This window comes from Schistocerca gregaria, chromosome 5 (genome assembly GCF_023897955.1).
Source record: "Schistocerca gregaria isolate iqSchGreg1 chromosome 5, iqSchGreg1.2, whole genome shotgun sequence".
Lineage (NCBI taxonomy): Eukaryota > Metazoa > Arthropoda > Insecta > Orthoptera > Acrididae > Schistocerca > Schistocerca gregaria.
This window is the reverse complement of record NC_064924.1, coordinates 353,143,385-353,162,773: the sequence shown is the minus strand read 5'-3', so window position 1 is coordinate 353,162,773 and position 19,389 is coordinate 353,143,385. Positions and strand designations below refer to the sequence as shown.

At 41.3% G+C, this 19,389-nt stretch overlaps 1 protein-coding gene across 1 annotated transcript in view; it reads right to left on the bottom strand.

Annotated features, from left to right (window-relative positions):
• Window positions 1-19,389, bottom strand: part of LOC126273341 (dynein axonemal heavy chain 10) — a 1,458,287-nt gene that overhangs the window by 907,088 nt on the left and 531,810 nt on the right. Inside the window, exon 96 of the mRNA XM_049976887.1 lies at window positions 5,003-5,197. Within this exon, the coding sequence (XP_049832844.1) occupies window positions 5,003-5,197 (195 nt within the window). The remainder of the gene's footprint in view (window positions 1-5,002; window positions 5,198-19,389) is intronic.

The following is a 19,389-nucleotide window of genomic DNA, read 5'->3' as shown; positions in this document are numbered from 1 at the left end:
ATGTCATGTTTGGCAGCATGCTCAGCAACAGGGTGGTTGACTTGTTTCTTGGCCACAGTTTGTCAGTGGCCATTCAGGCGGACAGACAGCTTGTTAGTTGTCATGGCCACATAGTCTGCAGCACAGTGGTTGCAGCTTGGCTTGTAGATCATTGACTGGTTTCACAGGTAGCCCTGCCTTTGATGGGATAGGTGATGCTTGTGACCAGACAGGAATTTGTGGCGGTGGGGGATGTACGAACAGGTCTTCGATCTAGGTCTGTTAAAGGGATATCAGCCAGGAGGCTAGTGGTTTGAAACAAGAGCAGTGTGGGATGGATGAGGATATTGTGTAGGTTTGGTGCATGACAGAATATGGCTGTGTTAAGGGTTGGAAAGGATAGTGTGTAGCAAATTCCTTATTCGGGGCACTACCAGAGGAGAATGTGATTCATTTGCTCCAGTCCTGGGTGGTAACTGAGTAATGAGGGGAATGCTCTACTGTGGCCATATGGTGGGCCTTTTGGTGTGGTGGGTGACTGGTGGGTTCCGGCACAAGAGATTTCCTTTTGTACAAGGTTGGGAGGGTAATTATGGTCTGTGACAGCCTCAATGAGACTCCCAGTGTATTTTGACAGGGACCACTCACCACTATAGATGTGCCAGCCATGGATAGCTAGGCAGTATGGAAGGGACTTCTTGGTATGGAATGGGCAACAGCTATTAAAGTGGAGGTATTGTTGGTGGTTGGTAGGTTTGATATGGGCAGAGATCCTGATGTAGTTCTCTTTGATGTGGAGGTCAACAACAAGGAAGGTGGCTAGCTTATTGGGTTGAGTAGGACTAGGTGAAGTGAATGGGGAAGAAGGTGCGAGATCCTGGAGGAATGTAAATAGGGTGTCCTCACCCTTGATCCAGATCATGAAGATGTCACAAATGAATCTGAACCAGGTGTGGAGTTATTGATTCTGAATGTTTCAGAAGGACTACTCTAGATGGCCCATGAACAGGTTGGCATAGAATGATGCCTGCAAGAGCAAATAGCTGTATCCCAGATTTGTTTGAAGGTAATGCCTTCAAGAAGTAACCCTTGTTTTGCCAATGGCCTTGTCAAAGAGGGCGGAAGAGCGGGCAGAGGTTCAGGGCACTCTCTTATCCTAGGGGCTTGAAACTGCCCCTAAAGGCAGAAGGCGGAATAATCAGCTGTGATCAACAGCATGAGAATGCAGAAGGCAATGGAAACCACTGCCTTGAAAACATGTAATGTGTACCCACAGGACATGTGGCCTGTAACTGAAAAGTGTGGTGATGATCTCTCCACTGGCAAAAGGTTCCGGAATAGTCCCACATTCGCATCTCCAGGAGGGGACTGCCAAGGAGGAGGTGACCATGAGAAAAAGACTGAATAATCAACAAAAAGATAATGTTCTACGAATCAAGGAATGGAATGTCAGAAGCTTGAACGTGGTAGGGAAACAAGAAAATCTGAACACACAAATACAAAGGCTCAATCTAGATATAGTAGGGGTCAGCAAAGTGAAATGGAAAGAAGACAAGGATTTCTGGTCAGATGAGTTTAGAATAATATCAACAGCAGCAGAAAATGATATAATTGGAGTAGGATTGATTATGAATAGGAAGGTAGGGTAGAGAGCATGTTACTGTGAACAGTTTAGTAACAGGGTTGTTCTTATCAGAATCGATAGCAAATCAACACCAACAACGATAGTTCTGATATATATGCTGACAGCGCAAGCTGAAGATGAAGAGATAGAGAAAGTATATGAGGCTATTGAAAGGCTAATACAGTACGTAATGGGAGATGAAAATCTAATAGTCATGGGAGACTGAAATGCAGTTGTAGGAGAAGGAATAGAAGAAAAGGTTACATGAGAATATGGGATTGGGACAAGGAATGAGAGAGGAGAAAGACTAATTGAGTTCTGTAACATGTTTCGGCTAGTAATAGTGAATACCCTGTTCAAGAATCACAACAGGAGGAGGTATACTTGGAAAAGGCTGGGTGGTACAGTAAGATTTCAGCTAGATTACATCATGGACAGACAGAGATTCTGAAATCAAATGCTGCATTGTAAAGCATACCCAGGAGCAGATATAGCCTCAGATCACAATACAGTAGCGATGAAGAGTAGGCTGAAACTTAAGAAATTAGTCAGGAAGAATCAATACACAAAGAAGTTGGAAACAGAAGTACTAAGGAATGAAGAGATATGTTTGATGTTCTCTAAGGCTATAGATACAGCAATAAGGAATAGCTCAGTAGACAGTACAGCTGAAGAGGAATAGATACCTCTAAAAAGGGCCATCACAGAAGTTGGGAAGAAAAGCATAGGTACAAAGAAGGTCGTTGTGAAGAAACCATGGATAACAGATGACATACTTCATTTGATCAATGAAAGGAGGAAATACAAAAATTTTCCAAGAAACTCAGGAATACAGAAATACAAGTCGCTGAGGAAATAAATAAATAGGAAGTGCAGGGAAGCTAAGATGAAATGACAACATGAAAAAGTGAAGAAACTGAAAAAGAAATGATTGTCGGAAGGACACACTTAGCATACAGTAAAGTCAAAACAACCTTTGGTGACATTAAAAGCAAGGTTGATAACATAAAGAGTGCAACAGGAAGTCCACTGTTAAGCAGATGAGAGAGTCAATAGGTGGAAATAATACACTGAAAGCCTCTATGAGGGGGATGATTTTTATGATGTGATAGAAGAGGAAACAGGAGTCGATTTAGAAGAGATAGGGGATCCAGAACTACAATCAGAATTTAAAAGAGTTATGAAGGCAGAAGGGATAGATAACATCCCCCCAGAATTTCTGAAATCATTGAGAGAAGTGGCAACTATTCATACTGGGGTGTAGAATGTATGACTCTGGCGACGTATCATGTGACTTTCGGAAAAATATCATCCACACAATTCTGAAGACTGCAAGAGCTGATAAGTGCGAGAATTATCGCACAATCAGCTTAACAGCTCATACATCCAAGTTGCTGACAAGAATAATGTACAGAAGAATGGAAAAGAAAATCAAGGGTGTGCTAGATGACAATCAGTTTGACTTTAGAAAAGGTAAAGGCACAAGAGAGGCAATTCTGACGTTACAGTTGATTATGGAAGAAAGACTAATGAAAAATCAAGACATGTTCACAGGATTTGTCAACCTGGAAAAAGTCTTCAACAATGTCAAATGGTGCAAGATGTTCGAAATTCTGAGGAAAATAGGGGTAAACTATAGGGAGAGATGAGTGATATATGATATGTACAAGAGCCAAGAAGGAATAATAAGAATGGACGACCAAGAATGAAGTGCTCAGACTAAAAATGGTGTAAGACAGGGATGTAGTCTTTCCCTGCTACTGTTCGATCTGTACATCGAAGAAGCAATGATGGAAATAAAAGAAAGGTTCAAGAGTGGAATGAGCTTTTGGCCAACAGTGCCTTCATCTTATTTTGTACATAACACTCAGATTATTTTTTTTACTTTTTCCGAGAACATAATAAGAAATTAAAACTTAATTTTATTCACCTCCCACAATTTCCCAACTGATTCACAGGATTATGAAGTAAATCCCTGTGCATTGAAAACTGACACCTGCAAGCATGTTCATACCAAAAGTGGACATCTACACATTTTGGTTAAAAAGACATACATCTGTATTTTCAAAAACAATTTTAAACTGTTTATCTAATTAAATTGATATTGGGTTCTTTGCACAACCACTCCTGCAGAATTAAAGTTAATGATGCGTAAAGCAGCATGGAAATATATTAGCTCCACACTTCATTTTCTCAGTTTGGTACAGATGACAAATATCCATCTTTGACTATAAGCTACTCACTTAACAACATACTCTTAATAGATATTTAAATTACTTATGTTTTTATGAGTCAACCAATTGAAGTTATTGAGTGTAGTGATGTACATGAGCACACCACCAGAACAAAATACAACTACTTTTAGAAAAGGACAAAATTAAAAATGACAGATAGGAGCCCATACACCAATGGTTTAACAAACTGCCAAACTATTTCAGAACATATAATGAGACTGATTTCAACAATAAACTTATTATCTTTTCTAACAGAAAAATGTTTGTATTCATTCAATGAATTCTAAGACAGCACTTGTGATATCAACCAGTTGCATATCAGACAAAATAATAAAAATATAAAATAAGATGCAACTATTGTAGTATGTAACACATTCTGTAAATATAATTTTTGTCATATTATCCTGTTTGATTTTTGTAAAAGCCATCATTGTGCTGGCTCCGTACAAAGAAAATGCAAATAAATAAATGCATATCAGGGTGATGCAAAACTTTTGTTGATGTGTGTAGTAAAGGATGGACCTCATTTTTTAGCACGGTTACAGAAAGTTAGAAAAATTATATCACTTTTTCCAGGGCTAGAGCCTCAGAGCTTCGATGAGGGTATATTTTCTAATGAGCATGTTTGATTTCTGCAGTACACCAGCAATGTTCTGGTGTATCCCTTTTCAGCCCCCCCCCCCCCCAAACCCCTCAAAGTAGCCAATGGTTTGAATACATTCACTGCGGCTGTTTTTTCACTTCTTCACAGTTATATATTTATTTATGTTTTTTGACTCTTCTCATAGATTTCACATTAATCTTGCCACACTATTTTTTTTTCATGTCTTCCTTTAATGTTATATTAATTTACTCATAACTGTCCACTTTTTCCATATTGTAACTTGTTAAATGTGGAACTAAATTTCTCAAATTTCCATAACTATTATTTTGTTGTTTATTTTAATTTTGTCCTGGCCTTTGACTCAAGGCCTTGGGTAACATGGCTACCTAGCTCATTATTCATATTGCCTCATGTAACCATTTTTGTTGTCTTACCAGATGAACTGTTTTTGGTTCTAAAATTTAGAAATTTTATGCATTTCTGCATATAATCAGTAAATAAGATGGCCCAATCTATTTTACATATACCACAATGAAAACAAGAAAGTAATTATGTCAATACCTAGTAAGATATTGTGCCAACTCTGCGATGACACTTGTTACTGTGTCTTGTACTGACAGTACCAAGTCAACAACAACTTGTATCCTTGTTACATCTTCATAAAATGAATACAAATACTCTTTTCCCGTAGCTGCATCTCTTACAGGTGGACACTCAATGCATGTCTGCCTCTTCCATCGTGGTAACAACATCAACCTGAAATTTTTTTTTCATGCAGAATAATCTAATTATAGCTGTCATTAAGAACAAAAAATTATAAAAGAATAGTAAGTGATTGACATGATAGATGGATTATTGAGATTTCCTTTGGGTAAGACACTATCATTATTACAAGGATGAACCAGAAACTAAATTCATCTAGGCTATAAATAAAATACTAAAACAATTCAATCAAATTTATTAAAAATTTAAAACACACCTCTGCAAATCCCACAATGGAATAATGACAATATTATGAAAAGGATAGATGGCTACTCACCATGCTGCTCAACAACAGCAGACATTTTGAGTCACAACCAGGCACACGCACGCACGCAAGCGCACACACACGTGCGCACACACACACAAAAGGGCTACCAGAAACATAAGCTTTTGGCCAGTCACATGTGTGTGAACTGTGTTTGCCTGATTGTGTGTGCATATGTTGTCTATTTCAGAAGAAGGCCTTCTGGTCAAAAGCTTAATGTTTAGATGTCTTTTTGCTGTGCCTGTCTGCGACTCAACATCTCTGTTTTATGATGAGTAGCAATCGATCCTTTGCGTAATATTGTAATTAAAACTACACCTCTGTATTAATTACATTTAAATAACAAGAATCAGGTTTAAGGATTTACCATATCTTTTTAACGAGTTAATAAACTGTCTCTGGCTAATATTTTGAAACCTAAGATTGCAGCTAGCCAATGACAACATCTTAAAGTTCTTCACCATAGCACTGGGAGCCAAGCTACTTTTTTAAGGTGCATGATAACATGGAAGTCACTAAGAGCTAACTGGAAATCCTTTCCCATCATAACGAAAAAGTAGAGATATAGAAAGGCAGTAATCCAATGAGTTTGTGGTTCTCAGGATGGAGTTTTGTAAGCTAGCCAGCACACACCTAGTGGTCCACTGAGTCTTTATTCATTTACTTTATTTATTTATTTATTTATTTGTTTATCTGTGGACATTTTAAAATTTATAGATGTTGTCAGTTTGTGTACATTCATATAGTTATACAGTTTGTTGTTACATGTCGTTAAACATTGTGACATATAAGTTATTTACAATCATTTTTGCTCCTTATCAAAACATTATATATGGCTAAATATTGTGAAACAAAGTTATTTACAATCATTTTGTACTACGGCATTCACTTATAATGAAAAATCAATGTTCCTGCAAAAACAATTTAAGATTTTTCCTCATACGGTACATGTTATCTATTTCTTTTATTTTCTGTGGCAGTTTATTATACAGTTTTATACCTTCATAGAAGAAGCTATTTTGAGTCATATGTTTATTCTTCCTGTATAAGTGAAGACAGTGACTTGTTCTTGTACTACAGTTATGAAAACTGCTATTTGTGCTATAATTTTCTATATTTTTGCTGATGTACACTATGGTTTCGAATATAAATTCACAAGGAACAGTTAGAATTTCTAACATTTTGAAAAGTTTTCTGCAGTAGGCCCACTTATTGCTTTTTGTTACAATTCTTACTGCTCTCTTTTGCATTTTAAATACTGTTTGTAAATTCTGAGCACTGCTTCCCCAGAAAATAATACCATAACTGATTACTGACTGAACACAACTAAAGTATACAGTTCTCAAACATTCATTACTGCAAGCGGATACAAGGACTCTAAGTGCATAACATGTTGTGCATTTCTTTTTCGAGAGTTTCATAGCATGTTCATTCCACTTCATTTGGCCATCAATGTGCAACCCTACTAATTTTGTTGTAGGTACATCATAAATGGAGATGTTATCTAGTTTTAAATTTAAGGGACTCTGTTTTCTGTTCATTCTAAAGCATATTGTATTTGTTTTCTTTATGTTGAGAGTTACTTTGTTTCCTGAGACCCTTTGTGAACATCCCTCAGCACTTCAGTAGAATTTTCCAGCATTTGTGCTGGTGTCTTACAGGTGATTACCATGTTGCTGTCATCAGCAAACAATATCTTCTCTCCATGGCTGATACATTGTGGGAAATCATTTATATACACCAGAAACAATACTGGGCCCAGTAAACTTCCTTGAGGGGACCCCAATAATGATATATTGTGGATCAGATATATGTTTCTCAATGTACTTTGATCCACTGGAGACATGTGTGATCTCTACTGACTGTACTCTGTTTTCTAGATATGAATGAAACCATTTGAGGACCATTCCCCTTACTCCTAGTGCCCCTAAATTATGCAGCAGCTTCTGGTGGTCAACTGTATCAAATGCCTTAGACAGGTCTAGGAAAAGGCAAATGACATAGCTGTTCTCATCTAGTGCTTCTAAAACTATTTTTGTAAATTGTGCTACAGACAGGTGGCTACTTCTGTCATCGTACCAGACATTCATCCTTTCACTCTTAAAGAAACAGCACTGTTGACAAACAATAACTGCACACATCACATTTGGTCCATATAAATCAAAAGTTCCATAATGAATGTCTACAGCTTTAAGATTTTTTGATACTAAAAACTGTATCATAGAACACATTTCATATTTGATGGCATTGTCAGCTGTAGTACCCACTTTGAACAGCTACTACAGGCAAATGAGAAACAATGTGGTTTTCTTGATATCACGGCTCTAAGCACACTGGGCTTACTGTGTGAGTCACAGCAGCAACTGTTCAGCCTCTCTCCACCTTTCACTTCCCATACTACTGAACAATGTAAACTTCAGTCTGTAATGTCAATAATATAAGGAAAATGATAGATTGTTACACACACACACACACACACACACACACACACACACACACACACACACAAATTCATTCATACAAGCAAGCATGCCTTATTCACACGTGACCACTATCTCCAGCAGCTCAGACCAGAATTCAACTGTCACATCAATTAAAGTAGCAGCCTGGAGCAGTTGAGAAAGAGTATGGGCTGGGAGAGAGAAGAGTGCTGTCTGTTGGCCCAACCCCTCCAGTTGTTACTTTTTTTTCACATGGCAGTTGTATTCCAATCCAAGCTGCTGGAGATGGATCATGTGTGCATGAGGGGTGTGTGTGTGTGTGTGTGTGTGTGTGTGTGTGTGTGTGTGTGTGTGTGTGTGTGTGTGTGTGCGTGTGCGTGTGCGTGTGTGTGTGTGTGTGTGTGTGTGTGTGCGTGTGTGTGTGTGTGTGTGTGTGTGTTTTTCCTTTTCTGAAAAAGGCTTTGACCAAAACCTAAACACATAACAATCTTTATATTATGGCTGTCTGCAACTCAACATGTCACCTTTACAGTGAGTAGCGATCTATCCTTCTCCTTTATATCACTGATGTTCCTCATAATATCATTTATTGTTGCTTTATAATATCATAACATTTAACAATCATAACTGTGACATTTACAACAGTAAACACAAATGAGGAAATGCATACACACAACAGAACAAAAAATTTCAGTAACTTTCATGTTGGCACTTAGTGAGACTGGCAGTTTATGGGTGGTTGCCCAGATTGTTGGATTTTAGGGAAGAGAGGAAATGACTACAGCAACATTTAAAAGGTAAGATGTGAAAGGCTTGAGAAAGGTATGATTGTAATTGAGAGCAGGAGAGAGGAAGACAATAGGATTTCAGTAGCAGAAGCAAACTGAAATCTGAATCATGTGATAATTGCAGAAATGAGGAGTGGAACATGAGAGAGATAAAAATGAATAGGTAGAGAGACATAAATAGTTGAAAAAAGTACACTCTCAATGACTGTGTCCAGTGCTACTAGACTACAGTTATGTGCATACTGAGGGGCTGTAGTAATGTTGATCCATCTGTCACGATCATCGGTGATCAGGTTGTACTCAGGAGGCCGGTCTGTTCACCATCTGTTTTGACTATGCAAGCAGTAACTGTGCTGAATTTAGAGGTGAAAGTATTTGCAACATTCATTCTAGTGTTCAACCATGCCCCACCAATGAATACATAATCCTGTTGAACAGCTTCGGCCATTTGGATAGGGTTGCATTGTGGGCCTGCAGGAAGCTAGATGTATGTATTAATGGGCTTCTGCACATGCTGAGTACACTTTTTTCAACAGTGGTCAACATTCCCACAGCTGCAGAAAATGTTCTGGATGTCCACATAGTACAGAATAACATCAAGATTGATTCATTGTGCATGCAAATGTGGCCAACCAAACATTATCCAGTGATGAAATCCAGGCACATGTTGCAACTGCTCTGCCATCAGTGATCATTGGGAACCGTCACCTTGCATCAGGATCAAGATCATGTGTGCCGCTGGTCAAGCTACAACTGACAACACAACACCGCGGACCATGTCTACCCTGGTATCGAGAAGGAGTTGACTGGAGAGTGGAATGGTGCTCTGTTGACTTCAGTGATGAGAGTAGATTCTGTCTATATGCAAATGATGCACATACAGAGGGATGGCATAGACTTGATCAAGATGAACTCCTTTGTTTTCACTTAGTTGCTGAGGCTCAATGTACAGTGGAAGGGTTAAGTATTATGGATTGTAGTTGCTGTTGCTGCCAATCTGGTTTTGTGCCATGTTGTTCTCCTTGTTCAGCATGGCTGGCCAGACAAGTCTCCAGACAGACCTTCTGATCCTTTGCGAACTATTACGCTTTTTGAATTCCAACAGATTTACATCAGTGAGGGATCGGAGTCCATCTGAGATGCTGCACGGCTGTCAGCCACGCACTGTCCTGTATCTGCTCACGCTGGCCCACCAATGCCTGGCGGCACAGCTCTCATCCCAGTTTGCTCTTTGTTCCGCAGTCAGGGCTCAGGGTTTCAGCCGCTGATCAAAGTGGATTCCAGCCATGGTTAACAGCTACTGAGGTCACCTCCTTCGGTGCATACCAGTGATGGGCTGGTGGTGCACCACAGTGAGAGCCACGGGTCTGCAGCCACCTTGTCCCTCAGCACCTGCCCCAATCTCATGGGGTGCCCTGCTGTGGGGGCAGACCTGTCATCTTGAGAATGACGCTGCCTCCTGTCTCTCATCTGAGGGTCAGTGCCCCCGCCAGTTTCTGCTGAAGGACCTCCCCATGATGCTTCCCTGCCATCTTCACCAACAGCACAGTTGCACCACACTGAGATGCTTGTCACTGGTCCTCTCTTATGGTACTTTATTGGGGAGCAGCCACCATGTGTGTTACAGCTGTGCCACTTCCACTCCCATTCATCACCAGTTCTGGCCCGGAATATCCTTCCACTGCCACTGCCACTGCCACTGCCTACAGCATCTGCTACAGAGGCCATGGTTGTGTTAACAGTCACCCTGACACCCACCCATCAGTGAAGCACCCTTTATCCAAGGGCACTAGGCTGCTCTGTCATGCTGTGCTTCGAATATTCTGCCAACAGCACGTGTGGGCCAGCCACCAGAACAAAACCGCCTGGACTACAGGCCTGTGAGCACCCTGGTGACATTGTGATTTTCACCTGCTTTATTTCATCATTGGTTGTCCTCGGTGTCGATGTTCTGCTTTGCTATATTGGCTGAAAAATGAAGGAGTAAGTTCAACACTGACTACTTTAAATGATGTCTCTGACAGGTGCACAGTTCTTTACTTTCATTGTTCACAATCCCCCAATAATACAAAGTTACATGGTCAGTGCACTATTGTTTAACTTTCGATAAGCCTTGTTAATACGTTGCAGACAAACATCCATATACTGCTACAATAGTTTACTGTATGAGCAGTAAAATCCTAACCACACATTTCACAGTCTTTCAAATAAATAGAACAGATGCTGTCATTGTTTTAACACATGGCCTAATTGTGTTACACTTATTTCACAGTTAAGTTGATGCATTGTTGTTGTTCTAACCAGCACAGGTTTCTTATTTGAAACTCGGTCATGGACTGTCTCAGGACCAAAAATTAGGCCCTTATATATCCTCACAATAACAGGCACTGAAACTATACATTGTTTGATGTTTAATTTACAGAAATTACAATTAAAACTTAACTCCTTCAATTAACTGTGTACATCAAAAAATTGCATCTTTTTAACAGTTTCTTCTACTGCAAGAGTTAGGCCAAATTATTTGTTTAAATTATGAAATTAACAAATATAGTTACGCAAACAATACTTTTGATGAAATTGGAAATTACTTGGGAATTAATTAATCTTTGCCAACATGTTTTCGAATAGATCCAAATAAATACTTAAAGAATGCCATTGTTTCGTCTCGCAAATGTTTATAATTAGTACAGAATTTATATTTGTTTGTAAGTCAACAACAGAATTTAAGTTATGAAACAGTTACTGATTTCCTGGTAATTTTTCTTCACACTTTGCTTAATCTGTGAAACACTGAATTCATTAAAACTAGTTTCAAAGGTTATTTAAGTTCAAAATTATTTCTGGAATAGCTACATTTGTATAACAAAATGGTTCTATAGATATTTGTGCAATTGTCCAAAGTGATGGTGTAGGTCTTTGAAATAAAAATCCTGGAAACCCAAAAATCTGGTGAGAATGATAAACATTTTAGACACACAGAGTGAACGAAAATTTATTCTTCAGCAAGGCAAAGTTCTTTGACAATATGAATCAGTAAACCATTACAAAAAGTCAGACATATACATAATGCACACAGCAATACAGAACAAGATATTGAGATTTGGTCTCGCTGTAGAAATCAAGCTATTTCTTTGCAACAATTGAACAAATTTGTGCACAAACTACAAGGCAAACTTCACTTAAGTAAAACTATGCTCTCTCCACTTTGTGGAACACCTTATCAAAATAAATTTGGACTTTTGAATGAAAACATAACAAGCATAATACATGGGAAAGATGAGCTTCTCATGTAACTAAAAGTAACTGAAAAATTGAAAGGTAGTTCTACAGCTGTTTTATGTGCAAAAAAACATCATTTGGAAGTCACAGAAACTGAGAAGTGGCTATATACATAAAAAGTGGAATAAAATTTCAGGCCATAGTGATAAATGAGTACTGCAGTTATTTTAGTTCTGACAATCTAAAGGCCAATGGCAGAACATTTTAAATTTCACCAGTTAATTAGAATGTTTGTAATAGTTAGTAGAAATAATTAGGGAATCATTATATGTGCCTATTTCAATATTAATTTCATCTTGGATAACACTCATTTTACTAAAAGTACTGGTTGAGGGCACTGTTGGCTAACATTGGTTTGTTACCTATAGTCATGTTCCCAGCTAAAAACGGATATAGAATAAATTATCAATCACTGTTGCACTAATTCCTGCTGTCTTTCATGAAACAGATGTTAACTCCACAGTAAATGGTTTATCTTGTGGCATCGATATAAACATCAACCCGCAAAAGAGGACTCTCTCCATTTTTGGGTTCTTTGGACAAGAAGTTTGAGATGATTCAGTATGTCTATGCTACTTGTTGTATATACACGTGTAGATGCTTGTACTTAAATATACATCTGTATCGAAATATAAACTAGAAGTGTTTGAGTTTGGGATAGTAACCCATCACATTCCCACAGTGGTGACCCCATTATGAATTTCGAGTACATTCCGTATCTCCCATGCTGGTTCATTGTGCTACAAGTGATTATTTGCTGCCATGACTTCTCTGCACAACATTTTCCTTGTGGACTTGGAAGCTTAAACCAAATTTTTTGATGTATTCATAACGCCTCCTGCAACTGGATTTTCTTGTGTTGACTATAATCCATGTACCACACTCACATCACATGAGATGTTCATCTCACCACAACGGCTATTCACTACACCTCCGGCTAGAGCAATGGACTCAAGGTTTGTATCATCGGATTGTGCTGGTCGCTGTATGCAGTTCAATCTCAGACGATATTCTATGCGAAGTTCAACTCAGACGATATTCAGAACAGTGTTTCTCATGATCATAAACTGAACGCACAGGTTAGGTTGCCTTTGCAGTTAAATATTCATTCACAGCGTGCTCCAGCAAGCGTTACTGTGGTGCCGTGTGCAATGCTGTCATTACTGCAACATGTAACATGTTTCAATCACCCGTCCTCTGCACCTGTTATGACTCCCGTGAAAAATAGCCATGGACATATCATCACTAATAGTGCACCACAGGCATTCCCCAGGACTTCTTCGCAGCCCGTTGACCACAACAGCACGAGTCTAGTTTATGAGCCAGCACCTGCTGCTAGTGTTGGGCAAACAGTAGACACATACCCCCACCCCCATCCGGCGACATACATCATCGCACAACAAACTTTGCTGACGCCGTATGTCATGGATTTACTGTGCCTGCCGCGACAGCCTCCCGCATTTTTTCCATATCAGTTTCGGGGAGCCCGATTCCTGCCACCCTTCTGCCTGTTTGTTCCAAGGTAACAACTATGCCTGTTGCGATGGGCTTCCGCGATGCAACAGGTATGCCCAGTGATCACAAACATAGCAATTGTGACAAATGTGTTTTTGGACCCTATACCCCCCCCCCCCCCCCCCCTGCCATTATGCCCGTTCCCACCACAGGACCATCCACACCTGCTGTGCTGGACTGCCATGCTACTATTCCCTGGCTGGAATGAAATTTCGCAGCACACAAAGACAATTCAGGGTTCCCAGAGGTTCCTTATTCTTCTCCGTCTACTCTCCTCAGGTGCCTACTGAAGTTGCTGCTGCTGTCAGAAGACAACCCTGTTGTAGTTTGCTTTAGCAGAGCACATTTTCGAGCTATACCACATTTCTGATGACCACTCTTGGTTCCTGTGCCTCATGACACACCTTCACAGCCACTCAAACCTGATCTGTGACCTGCTCCTCTATCTGCCATCAGCTCCGAAGTAAGACTTCACCAAGAAGACAATTATCAAGCCCCTCGCCTGTTCCCCCCAGGAGCTCATCGTAAAAAATTTATATTGAGAACACCTAGAGGCCACTGTCGAAACTCTGGTGCCACCTACAGTTACTGGCCAATGAGCAAACTATACCAGATATAATGCTCTAAGTGGTGTGGTCTGCTAAGCTACCCACCGATCTCCAGATACACATGCTATCACATTCTTTTGAGTCAATCAGATCGCACTTATGGATTGCCGATGAGTCATACTCTCCCCTGTAACAGCATTCTCTACCACAGGTTGGTATGCCTGCACTGGGGATTCGCCTGTTTGCTAGTAGGGGTACAGCCCGCTCCACAGCTTTGTCTTCCATGATGCATGGAGGGCTGCACTCATACTCCCCACTCTCCAAATATTCCCAGATTGTGCAAACCCCGTATGTGCCAGTATTCTACCCAAAGAAATCGATGAGATGCAGCACAGAAGTGAAGATCACCTTGCCAGCACCAAAACACTATCCACAGGGCACAGAAGATGCAGGACCCTGCAGGGGATCAGACAGGCATCGCCCTACACTGCACTCTGTTACATTCTCCCATTTTTCCCAATGGCCGATTGAACGCAACAGACATTTCTTCAAAACTCGATTTTTTGGTGTATACTGCCACCGACGTAGCATATGTGTAATCCTTACATCGATGGCTCTGGCCACATCCTCTCCTCTGAGCAATTAATGCTTTGACCCTCAAAACTTCAGGTTCAGACAAAGTTAAGGTTCACCTATCACAACCCTTGTGTTTCCCCTGTACTTTTTACATAGCTGACATAGACAAGATAATCCTAGGGAGGATTTCTTATCACACCAAAAACTTCCTCCAAACATCATTCAGGAAACAGTGCTGCACCACCCTACGAACACACACATACAGTGCACACACTTTTCGCTTCCCGATCAAGTGCTCTCATGGCAAATAGTTTGGTGTGCCAATGTTCCACCCTCATACAGTGTGAATGTTTTACTGTCAGAGTGCGAGTCTGTGATGAAAATCAGTAAGGAGAATGACGAGTTCTAACACCGCTTTTTGCTCACCTCCAGCAAACTCATCTCTGCACGCATTCAGCTGCAGAACCTACAAGTCACTGAGCCAACGAGTTTCTTCCACTGACTCCAGTTCAACTGCTTCTCAGGTCAGTCCTACGAAACATTTTGCATGTGACGAACTGGTTTTTGTGGCAAGGACACCACCCACACCATGAATGTCCTTCCCTGTGTCATGTGTACCAGACAGCGTAGCTGAACGCCAACCCTGCCCTTACAACGTGACACGCTCACCTCCTCCACGCGGCCTGACACACTGCGTGTTGATAAACAATCCCCCTTTCCTGCACGCCAGCCACATGACTCAGCCAAAACCCTTGGTTTGTCAAGCTCACCCAGCAGTACTCAATCCCATACTTTTTCCACGTGCACTAAGGACAGTTGACACTCACCATATGTTCCTGCTCGTTGCTCACTGTGCACACTACCAGTTTCCCGGAATTCGCACACATCACACTCCTGAGCCAAACATGTCACTTTCGCACTGCCATTCCCTACTCGCTTAAATGGTCATATTTCAATCCATGGGCATACTCTCCACACGACAGACATGTTTGTTAACCAGGAACCCCCTCGTGTGCAGCATTCAGTATTCTCTGTCATGGATGGGACAGTGCACAAGATAGTTACTACTGACGACCCTCCTATCTGGCATAAAGTCGGACACCTCGACCCTCTTAAATTATGTGTGGCACAACAGCAAATCAATCATCTGTTTGTGCAGGCATACTACAGCTGTCAGACAGTAATTGGTTGTCGCCTATTCACCTTGCTACCAAACACGGCAGCTCATTTTGCATGTATGGGGACTACAGGTGTTTAAATGTGAGGATCACAACAGACAATTATCCAGTGCCAAACATCAGTGACTTCACCCACATGTTATCGGGCACTTCAATCTTCACTGTAACTGACTGTAAACATGCCTACAACCAGTTACTCTTGGCACAGGGGGATATACTCAAGACTGTAATTATCACACCACTAGGTTTCTTCCAGTACCATAAAATGCTGTTCGGTCTTAAAAAATGTTGCCCAAACGTGGCAACGATTTACTGACTCCACACTGTGAAAGTTCAAGTTTTGTTTCACGTACCTAGACAACATACTCATGTTAAGTAAGACAGCCAAGGAGCACAAGTGTCACTTATCCACGGTACTGACTTTGAGCCCAACAGCGCAGAAATTAACAAAGATAAGTCACAATTACAGCAGACATCTGTAACCTTCTTCAGCTACACTGTATCTGTTGATGGCATATAGCCTCCAAAAGCTCGTGTGCAGGCCAAACCTCGGGACTCTGACCCATCCGTTGGACCGACCCCATGCTCGATGTCTTTAAGGTGCTAAAGGTTTCCCTAGCGCAGACTGTGACACTCGCCCACCCAGACCCCTCTGCTGAACTATTCATTACCTCAGGTGCTAGTGACACAGCAGCAGAAGCTGTCCTGCAACAAGGTTCCAGTTACAGCATATCACACCTGCACTTCTCCTCTAAAAATTGTCTGCCACATAGAAGACATACTCCGCCTTCAATAGGGAACTCCTGGCCCTCTATGAGACTGTTAAGCATTTCCACCTCAATGTTGAAGGACGCACATTCTATATCCTCATGGACTACAAAACATTCACAGATGCCTTCCAAAACCCTCCAGAGGACCCATCCCCTCGTTGTTTCCACAATTTCAACTTTGTGTCTCAGTTTACGACAGACATCCGCTATACCAAGGACACAGATAATATTACTGCCGATTTTTTCTCATATATCAATGCAGTGTCCAACACCATTGATCTGTCTAATCTAGCTGCTCTCCAGGCAACAGATGGGGGCACCGAAGCAATCCTTGCAGACCCAACCAACTCACTTGTATTCACAAAGGCATTATTCCCCGGCGCCACCAACGGTGTCTCCTGCGATTCTTCAACTGGAGACTCATGGCTGGTGTTGCCAGCTCTCTTACGCCATGAAATTTTCGATGCCTTACACAACCTTGCATACACAGGCATTCGTGCCTCTACCTGGCTCATTACTGAGCACTTTATCTGGAAAGATACAAAAAGAGACTGCCACATGTAGGCTCACAATTGTATCCCTTGTCAGCACAATAAAGTCGGCCACCATACTGTTGCCCCACTGGGTAAATTTTGCATTCCTCCAGGATGTTTCAGGCACATCCATACTGATCTCATCAGCCCCCTTCTGCCATCAGAAGGTTTTAGATAAATCTTGTCTTATACTGATCACTTGTCCCAATTGGTGGAAGCCATACCTTTGCCAAACATCACAGCCAAGACGGTTGCCAAAAGTTTCATGTCCTCTTGTATCATCCGGTTCGGCTGCCCAGCTACAATCACAGCCAACCAATGCCAGCAATTCGAGTCATCCCTTTCACTTTGCTGTGACACATGTGTAGTATTCACAAAATCCAAGCCACCTTGTACCACCCCTAGAGCAATGGTTTGGTAGAACGGTGGCACCACACTTTATAAAGACTGCCCTCAGATGCCATAACTGCCTTTGGTCAGAAGCTCTACCTTGGGTCCTTTTAGGGTTGAGATCAACGCACAAACCAGACATCCAGTAGGAGGTGGTTTACGGGGAAAACCCCATCCTGACAGGTGAACTGTTCCAGCCAATGGCTCAGGATGATTCCCCCCCCCCCCCCCTCCCCCTCCCTCCTCCCAGACTTCAGTAGCCACTTGTGTATGCATTTCAAGCAAATATGCCTCTATCCATGGGTTAGCCACAACCCACTAACCTCCTATATACCTGCTTCTCTTTGAGACTGTTGCCACATTATAGGATGACACCATACACCAACCTTTACAGCCCCCCTACCAGGGCCACTTCAAGGTTCTGCAACATGGGATTCAACATCCAACATTCTTGTCAAGGACACCCTACAGTCAGTTTCACTGCATTGGGTCAAACCTGCATTTGTGTACTCTGATTCTCTAGCATCAGGCTCTGCCGATACGACTGATGACCTAGGCCACCGCCATGTTTTGGACTCCTTGAATTATATGGCACAAGTCACTCAAGCCCATGGTCCGTCACCAGTGTCCAGCCCTAGCGACTCTCGTTTTGATGGTTTCCCAGATAGTTCAAGTGACTCTCCTTTTGCAGGTTTTCCAACCCACACCGCCCACGCTGAGGTCAAACCTCCTAAAATTGCGTTTCACACTTCAGTTCCACCACATTGTGTACAAGACATCTCACTGATAGCAGATAATGGCCATGCCCTCATCCTTCTGAGGGACTCGAACTCTCCGTTATCAGACGAGCACCTGGAAGTTGAAGTACTACAGTGTTTCGCCCTCCCTCAACACTGCTACCCAACCCTCCTATGTGCCGTCATCTTTCCACTCGGTGAGATTCAAATCCTCTCTCTACACTTATCTTCTCCATACTTCAGCCCACTGGCTTTCTCTCGAGCCGGCTGTCACCTCGCCCAATCATGCCATCTGCAGGACTTCGTGATGGACCAACTTCATCGCCGGACATCATGTAGGTACCAATCATCCAGCTTCCGGACCCCAGGACGTCCTTGAATACGATGCAGACACTATCCCCCTCCTCCCTCCAGGACTAATCACAAGTTCTCCGTACTGTATGGGAGGGGAGAGGAGACAGAGTGGGCTGTGTGGCATCGATATAAACATCAGTATGCAAATGAGGACTCTGTCTCTGCTCGTGATTTCTTTGGACAAAAAGTTTGAGATGATTCAGTCTGTTTATGAGACTTCTTGTATATACACATGTAGATGTTTGTACTCAAATATACAACTGTTTCGAAATATAAAGTGGAAGGGCTTGAGTTCGGGATAGTAACCCATCACATTCCTACTATCTGACTATGACGATCTTAGGGCAGTAATAAACCATCTTCATTACCCATGTTTAGTTAAAGAAGAGAGAAAGCCCGGTTACTCAGAATTGTAAATGCTGATTTAGCTATACCATTCAGATGGAATTTACTACATGAACAATGGAAGGAAGTTTATTAAGAACACACAGGAGATGAGAGTTTAATATCTTTCCAGAAAATTATTCTTACAATGCTAAAAAATCCACTTTTCCTTTAAAACACTCCAGAGATAACAAAGTGAAAACATACAAAAAGTTGCCAGCAGATTTTCAACACTCAAAGATATCAGGCAGAACATCATAAATCCAAAGATATGCCTTACTAGACACTTCCATATTTTATCAAGAGTCTTTGGGCTCAGGTATGTAACTTAAAGTTCACATTATTGCTCATATCAACCAGTTTTTTTATTCCCGAATGTAAACAGATGACAGTGATCTCTAAAATGAGTAGGTTACATAAGTGCTTAG